The sequence below is a fragment of the Echiichthys vipera genome (assembly GCF_963691815.1).
Source record: "Echiichthys vipera genome assembly, chromosome: 2".
NCBI classification, from domain to species: domain Eukaryota; kingdom Metazoa; phylum Chordata; class Actinopteri; order Perciformes; family Trachinidae; genus Echiichthys; species Echiichthys vipera.
The window spans coordinates 28,962,206-28,972,646 of record NC_139827.1 but is presented as its reverse complement, the minus strand read 5'-3'; the positions used below and the strand labels follow the sequence as shown (position 1 = coordinate 28,972,646).

The 10,441-nt window shown below is 42.6% G+C and overlaps 1 protein-coding gene across 3 annotated transcripts; it reads right to left on the bottom strand.

Annotated features, from left to right (window-relative positions):
- Positions 1 to 18: 18 nt before the first annotated feature.
- scoca (short coiled-coil protein a) lies at positions 19 to 8,572 on the bottom strand. Of its 3 annotated transcripts, none has more exons than XM_083935087.1 (4): positions 8,419 to 8,572; positions 3,393 to 3,464; positions 3,193 to 3,273; positions 19 to 1,843 (listed from the first exon to the last, which is right to left on the bottom strand). In XM_083935087.1, the coding sequence occupies exons 1-4, from the start codon at positions 8,510 to 8,512 to the stop codon at positions 1,701 to 1,703; spliced, it is 390 nt and encodes a 129-aa protein (XP_083791213.1). In that variant the 5' UTR covers positions 8,513 to 8,572; the 3' UTR covers positions 19 to 1,700. The 3 variants fall into 3 exon arrangements, with proteins under 3 accessions (XP_083791213.1, XP_083791214.1, XP_083791215.1); XM_083935088.1 differs by lacking the exon at positions 8,419 to 8,572 and adding an exon at positions 5,117 to 5,316; XM_083935089.1 differs by lacking the exon at positions 8,419 to 8,572 and adding an exon at positions 5,121 to 5,316.
- Between the last annotated feature and the right edge of the window lie 1,869 nt (positions 8,573 to 10,441).

Below are 10,441 nucleotides of genomic sequence, written 5' to 3'. Positions count from 1 at the left end.
AAGAGCCAGAGAAAGGAGTGATCTTGAGTTTTTATTAAAACAAAAAAGTTTAAAGGCAAAGGTGCAGGGTATCTACACACAAGACAGTTGGTACCAAGGTGTGTAGGTAGGGCATATTCAGCATGCCAGACAGAAATGAATGACTACTATACAACTGTTAAGAATATCAAAATAACCTCAATAAATTACAGAATATACAGTGTTTATAGCCTTCCGTAATATTACCAATTCCCCTTTCAATTGGTAACACAGTAACTTGATGTTTACACATTACTGCTTTGCACATCTCTAGTTTAAAGAGAATACAAATTTGTTCAGATTACATACAGATTTCATCTCCTTCCCCCTCAGTCCTTTTTTTCTTTTTATCCGAGACAGCGGCGGACACACCCTCCACTCTGCTCTACAGAGGACATCAGCACATTTTACGGTCAAACCCCTCCTCTAGCAGGTGATGTATTCCAGGCCTGGCTGAGTGGATCAATAGCACTCAAGGCCTCTTTACTGCTTGCAGTTAAAGGGGAAAGCATCTATTTTCCCTCCTCACCACCAAGACCTCGTGTCATCTGGCCCTTTTAGTCCCCTCCCCCCATAATGCTACAGAATAAGGAAACAAAATGTAATAATGAAGGGTTTGGCCCAGCTGCATTTATGAGCCACAATTTCCTTTGTCACTCTCACATTACAGCTTGGACCACAACGCTCATTCCTGACATGAACTGAGGGGGCTACACTTTAAAGTAGAGAACGCAAATTCAACCACTTGCAATAAAAACATCAGTGATGTTAGTCAAGACCTACACTTTGATGGAGTTTACACAACTCTTAGTTTATCTGTGCTTTTACTTGCATTGTTGCTGATCTCTCGATGATATGTGTAGCTAGTATCCACCTATTGTTAAAAAGTTCTCAGTAGATTTAACGTCTGAAATTTAGTGATTATTGACTTAGAGATGTTTTATTAGATAGGCTCAGCTTTCAAACTACAAGCACTCGTACATGCGATCCAAACACATTTCTCATTTTCAGTAATACTGTTCATTTTGCCAGCTTCTAAACTCAGGAATACAGTCATGCTTCGTACAGACACGATGACATACAAGAACTCCCGAAAACTCAGATCCAGCTGACGTAGAAAATACTTTACAAAAATAAATAACAAAATAAGCCAGTGTTGAAATGAGGTTCATAGTGAAAGAGTATTTGTAATATTTATGGTGGGTTTTCACCCATTTACAGGTCAGTTGGAGACAGGAACATTGTCGGAAAGTCGGGGAAACCACAGAAAAACAAGCACGTAAAGCAGGACTAAGAATTATTTTACAAAGAGTACTTTGACGGAGAGCATTAAGAAGAAATTCAAGGTACAAATGACCTTTAACTTTATATACATAGTCTTGTGTTTGTGTTTGTGATTAAAGGGTGATGTCTACCTCCTCTGTCGTGTGGAGGGGAAGCTGCTTCAGACCTGGGCCATACTAACATTGAAATGATCTATTTCTGAGCCGGCGGGCGAGTGACAGTCAGTTTGTTTTTGATTATTAAATAGTTAGTTTTGACTCAGGTAGGCTCTAACGGTTAAAGAAAACACCCAGGTCTGCTGAGAAAACAAACCCCTCTCCATGTCTCCACAGTGGGTTTCCTCTCCCAGCTGCCTGCCTGGGACTTCAGGGTGTTTTGATTTTTTCACTGAGGGCACCTCACTTCCGTTTGCCCTTGGTGTCGGTGGTCTGGAAGACGCTGGAGGCGGACATGAGGTTCTCGATGTACTGACCCAGGACCTGGTTCTCAGACTTCAACTTCAGGTTCTCCTCCTTGACTGCGTCGACCCGCGCTGACAGGTCTAGAACAGAAATAAAGAAAGGAAAGCTAAAACTACTTGCTCTGTCGTAGGTTTGATCTACATTCCAGACTTTTTGTTCTTCGCCATATTTGCTAAAGGTCCACATATTGTGGTGAATGGTCAAACCTGCAAGAGGGACAGACTGAAAAGAAGACTGTAAAAGGATCTGCACCCTTGTTTGTGTTTGTTAACAAGATATTATCTGGAGAGGTGAAGCCACTTGTGTCAACAGAACAGTGACTAGATTGTATTCAGCCTGTCCGTACCTGCTGGGTAGACAACACTAGTTTGCAGAAAGGCTGATGTCAAGACACACAGATGGATCAATGTGTGGACGTTTCTGCTTTATCTGTGCTGACACTAATTACTAAACACGATGTCCATGGTCGAATTAGTTGAAGTAATTTAGCACAGTCCACAGCTGCACAGGATAACTAGTATTTTTGGAATATGCTTAACAAGAACAGCATTGCAGGTGGTGCAGATCTTATATAATTCTGGCACAACTTTCTTACGAATGAGAAAAAAAACATGATGTTTCAATCGTGGTTTTAGTCTTCCTGCATTTTGAAAATGGGGAAAAGTCCCCGAGTTTGGAAACAATAAATGAATTAAAAAAAACAAAAATTATATATATTTCTTTAAATTCTTTGTTAGCCCTAGATGCCCTCATGTAAACGATGCTTTTAATAGCTTTATACATTTGTGCATGTTTTGTTAAGAAATTGCTATCAATTATGCAAATGATAAATGACAATGAGGTTACAACATTTGAATGTGAACAGTATCAGGAGCGTCCACAGAATCTGCCTCCGTCTGTGGTTAATTTGCTAAACTCTATTAAGAGAAGACAAAAAAGGCAACTTTTTAACATTAACTGTTTTACTTGAAAAGCTGGTTGGGGACTTTTAGCCCAGTGAAAAGGTTTATGTCACTCAGAGCACTGTTAAAAGATTAACAAACTGAGTTGCTATATTGAGACGTTTTCCAACATGAACTCCGTCTCATGATAACTCCATCTCACATGTAGCATAACTCGATTTCTCTGTGCTCATGTAAACACCACATCCCAAATATGATCATAACCGGGATAAGCCTCATCCAAAAGTTGATGTAACAGAGAGGTAAACATTATCCTATCCCAACTTATTTCAATGTTTATTTCTTACTGGCATCAAATTCAAAATGGCCATATCTTTTTCAAAAAAATTAACATTTGATATGTCGTCTTTGTGCTTTTTTTTCAATTAAATATGAGTTTTCAATGTTTCGCAAATCATCAAGAGAGCAAGAGAAGGTCTTACACACAGATAACATTGTGTGTGTGTGTGTGTGTGTGTGTGTGTTACCTTCAAGTGTATGCTGAAGTTCCAAAACTTGATTTATTAACCTTGTCTTCTCCTCCATCTCCACCTGGTTCTCCATGTCTCCTGCAATAGACACAAACGCTGATGCGACCGTATGTACATGCACTTACAACACATTATCTCATTATTGTTACATGAGCAGACAGAATGTTTTTCTTAGAGTTGCATGTACGCAGACATACCATCTATGTCGCAGTTCATGATGAAAAGCTCGTCCTCCTGTTTAGTATACAGGGCTGCAGATCCACTGTCCACTATAAAGGAAGAAGAAACAGACACTGAGTGAGCCCCATAAAGCAGTCTGCAGGCTACTGATAATAGTTTGTTTCAACATGATGAATATTTCAAAAGCCAGCATTTATTCCTGCCATTATCCATTTATTTGTTCATATAAAAAAAAAAACAGCAATCTTCCCTGGGAAACTGTTTAGTCAAGGTGGTAAGCCACTGAGATCCTGCCACATCTTATGTTGTGGTAGTAGTAGATTAGATAGATAGACAGACACATAAGCAGGACTGTAAAAAAAAGACAGTGCAAGTACGGGTCAAGACACCAGCATTAAATACTAAACATGTAATATATATAGATATAGATATGTAAATAAATAGATATGGTAGGCGTGTTAGAAGAGGCATGTAGCAGCGCAGAGACTGATTAAAAGCCCAATAAAATGATGGCCTAAACAATAGTTACATTTGGCATTTGTTGTGTGAAATAGCATTTTTTTTTTTGTTCCAATTTCTAATATAGGGTGAGAAGTTCAGCCATCTGTGAGGAACTCGGAGTAGAGCCGCTGCTCCTTTGCGTTGAAAGGAGCCAGTTGAGGTGGTTCAGGATCATCTAGTAAGGATGAACCCTGGGCGCCTCCCTAGGGAGGTGTTCCAGGCACGTCCAGCTGGGAGGAGGCCTCAGGGAAGACCCAGGACCAGGTGGAGAGATTAGATCTCCACACCGGCCTGGGAACGCCTCGGGATCCCCCAGTTAGAGCTGGTTAATGTGGCCCGGGAAAGGGAAGTTTGGGGTCCCCTGCTAAAGCTGCTGCCCCGCGACCCGACCCCGGATAAGCGGATGAAGATGAGATGAGATGAATTTCTAATATCATGAAGGGGTTTACATTTTTAAGTTAAAAGAGGTGCTGTTTGTTTCAAGCAAGGTGGTCACCCTGCACTATAGAACACCACGGATACCCTGAACTTTATCTGTAAAGGACATTATAATAATAAGTATTTACTGTGAACAGAATCCCTAAACATTACTGCATAGCTCGGATGTGCTAGGAAACGATGCTATACATAACATGTTGCTAGCATGTTTCCTGCTGAGTGTCATAGAGGCAGAAGTGCAGGCGCGTTGTCCCTGCTGAGGCTGACAGCAGCATGACGGGAGCTCACACCGCACCCAGGGCGTGAGCTCGTGTGCTTCTGCTATCATTGGAATACCTGCTTAGAGCAAGAAGCTGCTTCAAACGTATGTAGACTGTGGGTCTACTTTTCAACAATATGGTGTACATTGCCACTACAGCCAAAGAGCGCCACATTAGCGTTACGGGTCCTTCGCTAGCTTGGCTCGGATGTGTCCGATAATGGACGCGTATACATTAGCTATGTAAGCTAACTAGCGGTGTTGCTAGCTCCGCCAACGGTGCAACACTTCGAACGCCACATGCGAGGTTAGTGTCTCGCCGGGAGGAACCGCGCCGCAGTCCTCCAGGTTGTTTCATAGTGAGAAGCGACTCCCTGAGGACTATATTTGATTAAGTGAAAACAGACGTCCGCCGGGGCGCTGCTAACTGTTAACGCGACGAGCTAGCCGCTGATGCTAGCTAGCTTCCGCTTCAAATGGAAAGGCTGCCTGCGATTAGCTGCTCATTCAAATAAACCAGCACATATCGGCGTTTAAACTCACCTACAGCAAGAAATGTCTTCTCCGTGTAGCGGAGTTACACCTACAGACGGACTAGACTCTGTGGTGGTGTCGTGATGAGGAGGATGATGATGAGAGTGACGACACTGTGCGCGACCACGTCGGCCTACAGGGGGAGCACCTAGCTGCTACCGCACACTATGGTCTCATACAGTCCACGCATGGTCCAACACACTGGCTCTCCAAGTGTTGTCCTTGTACCACCGGTGGTACCCAAGCTCTCTCTGGTGGTACTTGAAAGAATTTCCAGAATAAAAAAATACTGTCAAGATACCACAACATTTCAAAAGAAAACGATTCAGCTTTTAAGATCTGTGAAATGTAATTGTAATTAATATTTTTGTTTCAATAGCAGCCTGCATGTTCATGAGTCGAGAGCTAAACTGTGATGGAAGAGAGGAAGCAGAGGTACAACAATGACACTGCAACCGTGGCTCCAAACGGGAACTATTAGGAAGAGAAGTGCGGATCAGGAGTAGAGTCCTTCTGAAACTGAAGACAGTCAACAATAAATAATCTTCTGATCAGGAATACACCTTCCTGTCCGTAGCTGAACAGTGTCGGCCTACGCTGCTGTATTTGAACATTGGTCTTAGTGGTGGTACCTGAGAGAGCCGGATATTTTCTGAGCTCGTACGTAATGTACAAAGTTGGAGAACCACTGGTCTAACAGATGCCTTCAGTCATTCCCTCTGGTAGCATATCACAAATACGCAGACAGCCTTAACCACAGTTGGCAATGACAACCTGACCAGACGTGTGTGTGTGTGTGTGTGTGTGTGTGTGTGTGTGTGTGTGTGTGTGTGTGTGTGTGTGTGTGTGTGTGTGTGTGTGTGTGTGTGTGTGTGTGTGTGTGTGTGTGTGTGTGTGTGTGTGTGTGTGTGTGTGTGTGTGTGTGTGTGTGTGTGTGTGTGTGTGTGTGTGTGTGTGTGTGTGTGTGTGTGTGTGTGTGTGTGTGTGTGTGCGTGTGCGTGTGCGTGTGTGTGTCAGCACCCTTTCTGTCCATCATATGCTGCTGCTTGTAAGCCAAACCAAACCCTGGAGACACTGCTCGATCCCCCTCTGTTTTGCCAAATCTGCCACGCTCCCTACCAGCACTCGAGTGAAGACCCACTTCTAGTTCAAGTCAAGTCCAAGCCCAGGTCCAGTTGACTCAGATTCAAGACCAAGTCCAGAACAAATCGAGTCCTGTTCATGATCATAATTACCAATAATGTATTCCCCATGCCAATATAGTGATTAAAGCTGTATCTATAAACTAGACTGATCTATCTTAGAACAGCAAACTGCTAATGCATATCATTAGGCAACAGTCTGTACAACAGCAAGACATGAGACCAAGACAAGTGCAACACTTCATAAAGTCATCCATCAAAACAATTCATCAGTAACAAAGCTATGACATGAGAAATTCAAGCTGTAACCGATTTGCAAGTCAAGATTTTGGAGAGTGCAGAGGGGGTTTAAAGCCCTCAGGTTACATCACACAGGCTCTTTTTTCACCATTTATTAGGAAAACAAACATTCAGTGAGAATAGTCTGAACCACAGCTGCCGGAAAAGTCAGAGCTATGGAAAAGTATATTGTAGCAACAGGAAAAGCTGCTGGTGAACTCTAAGAGCTTATGAGCAGTTTGGATGTCGGAGTATCTACTGGCTGAAATGGAAAAGAATATGAATGAGGATGTTTTCATTAGTATATAATAGCCTGAAAATAAGAGTTGTTGTGTTTTCGCTACCTTATAAAGAGCTGTTTATATCTACATACAGTACGCAGCGGGTCCTCTTCCATGGAGTCCACAATGTTGCACCGCCGTTTTTTAACAGTAAAGACAAGCCGAACACTAGCTCTAGAAAGGACATATTTGTATTTGCATTTTTCCTTCTGCCACCTTGTGTTCTGCAACATACTTGGCACATAGAAGAAGTTTCGGTTGCAAGAAACTAAATTGCTGTTGTTGCTACAGAAACAAGGAATTCTCATTTTGAGTTGAGAGCTAGCTAACCAATTACACACCACTCAAAGAAAGACTTCCAGCTGAAGACTGGATAACGTTAAATACTGTTTAATTGACTGATTAGCAGAAATTGGTCATTACCCTGTATGATTCATCACTTGACATGGAAATGGCTGATCACTTGACACACTCGACAACGAACCTGGCAACCCAACTGCTGGAATTGTTTTCTGCTGTTGCGACTACGATCTTGAGACACGGTGTTCTGCTCATTCTCCATAGTCAACCTTTAATATAAAATGAAAGCAAATCAGCTTTACCTCTGATGTACTAGAGTTTTAGTGATCAGTTAGAAATAATTTGAATTTCCCACAACAGATATTCATTTGAACATTTTAGGCAAAGTCCGGTGATGGCCTAATTAGGGTGAAAGTCCAGTATAGGTCTGCGAAGGGCTTCTTTTGATTCTGGAATGAAGCACAGAACTCAAACAGGAAATGATGTGTACAAAGGCCTAAAAAAGCACTTACAATTGGTGGGTGCTCCCCACTTTAAACTTTGCTCTCTACCACCAGCATTGTCTCCACTGGTTCTACCACATTCCAGGCTCTTGAGAATGAAGAGTATTTGTCACAACAATGCTGTGTTCACATTCAATGTGTATGTTGTCACAAGGGGTTTAGGAGCGCCTGTGTCACTGAGCACACCGGACCATAACGTCACGCATATTCATAAGTGTAATGTTTATTTGATTGGATTGAAGATGTTGGTCAGTCAAGAGTATGTAAGTGCTAACTGTGAGATTCACATTAAATGCAGCTAGGTACTGAGGTGTGGCTCCTATCAAAAGCTGCGTGACTTTCTTTTGGGTATTCACTGCATGTCTGATGGATAAAGTCACACCTCAGTCCTGTCACAACACAACCACTCTGGTTTTACAAGCTGCCTTCATTGCCCTTTGTTCAGTCACAGGCTCATAACAACGGCTTCAACCGTCTGTCTTGTGTCTGACATTCACAACAAAAAGTAAATATATAATGAAATGACATGCCTGATGAAATGTGCATATATTGTGACAGCCTACACAAATAGTCACTTTACAGCTGAAGAGCATGTTCTATATTTACAATCTGTCTTTGAAGAGCGTGGAGCTGTCTGAGGCAGTTTCTCTATAGAAAACACATGAAACGTAGAATTGCACATTAAGAACAATGTAAGATTTAGAAATGCGGATAGAAAGATCCCATGTAACGTGTTTAGAAAAGAAGTTTGTACTTTGACTGCAGGTAAAAGGGGCCTGACTCTGAAAATAGACCCGAACAATTACCTGTGTCGTCTGTCAGAGAGATGTTAGTGAACGTCCCATCATCCTCGTCCTCCTCGGCCTCAGTGGCCTGAGACTCTTTTTCTTCCTCCAGCATGGTTTCTTCTTGTGTTTAGCTCACAGCCTCATTCATTAATGTCTGAGTTTCTTTGCCTCTTTCTTTGTTTCTTCTGTCTTGCTCTTGTCTTTTGGCCCTGCCTCCACACACACCTGCCGCCTAAATCATTCACATCGTCACTTTTACCTGCCTTACCTGACTGGTGGCTCAGGTTTCAGAGTTGTCACGGGAATTGGACTCCGTGGTTGCCATGACTACCGGACCAAAATATAAGACAGTCCGCCCCAGCAGGAAGTCTGTCAAGGGTCAAAGTTTAAGTCCCAGTCTACTCATGTGATAGGGAGCCATGAAGAGGCACACACACACGCAGGCACGCTCTTAGTCACACATTAACCTGAAAAGTGAGTATGAGCTGTTAATGAAGGCATGGAGATACAGTCACATGTTCCAGCTTTTTGTTTTCTCTCCTGTTTTTTTCCCCATTTTGCTGAAAAACAGAAATCTGCAGTGCTGTAACGCACATTCCACAATATAAATAAGGTTTTAATCAGTCAGATATTTTCACCTAATTAGACCACCATCACCACGGTGCAGTGTTGTCCTGAAATGACAGGAGGGGACATGAATGGGAAAGCGGTTTCTTTAGAACTGTGGGAGCATCCTGCACTCTGGTGGTTAATGTTGAACACTGCAGGTCACAGCGACAAGTAACAGAGACTCCATCATGCTTCATCAAAGAGCAGCCTGCAGTGACGGAGCAGTTTATACACACACACACACACACACACACACACACACACACAAACACACACACACACACACACACACACACACACACACACACAAACACACAAACACACAAAGAAGTAAATGTTATCAATTTTAGAGGTATTTAGGTTAGATTTCGTCACTATATTATGCATCAACTGTAGTCAAAAATGCTAACAAAACTAGAGACCATCGTACATGGGATCACACCAGCTGCAACACCAAAACGGGCCATGGGCGTAAAGTGGGGGGGAAATGGCCCCTTCCCTACTCTCGTCATCGTTGCTTGGACCACACACATCTTTGGACTTGACCTTCATCATCATCTTAACTACAAACCTGTAAAGTTTCGTGACTATCTCGCACGGTTGTGACTTATAGATAAACACCTGACAAAAATACTTGAAACCACCTCTATGGTAGTTCCCGTGACAGTAGATGTCTCCGGGACCACATTCTGCCATGACTCACACAGAATCACAAGATGAAAACAATACCAGGTAACTTCAGTGTGAAAGTTCAGACTTGATGTTGGTAACCCCCCCAAAAACACTCCGCTCTTGGAGTCTTCCTCGAGGGAAGAAGTTTGTTGTCAGAAAAATAGCTCAGTTGTCACCAAGTGTGGAACTTCGGTGACCAGCGAGCAAACTCCATCAGCTAAGTAAAACCTTCAGATGTGGTTGAAATTTCTAGAAACAGCGAGTTACTGAATCATGAGTGGAATTTAGTTACTGTCAGATCACATGACGTAACTATGGACACACTTTAAAAACCTCATACCCCGTTTAACATACTTAGAGAACTGCTTCAGTTCCCCGATTATTCGCGCATGTAAACACATTCTCGTGTTATTATCGGGTTTCTTGTCTGCGCATGCTCCCCACTCCGCGGCAGTAGCCCGAAAATCGAATAAACCAGGAAGCAACTGCACCATAAACGTGAAAAAAACAAAACAATAATAGAGCGTTACCTTTAAACCAAGGGAGGACTTGGTTTCGGAAGACTCGTTTCAGTCGTAATTCTGTCCAAAAGTCGGCCATTTGTGATTTTGACAAAGCTAAACCGGAAAAAAAGGCTGTGTTCAGTCCAGCTGTATGTTGGCAGAGCGCCACCTACTGTTCCGGAGGTGGAGTTATTCCGTCATTTTCCCATTCAACCCCCTCTCATGAATACGTGGGGAACTTCAATAATCCGATCATT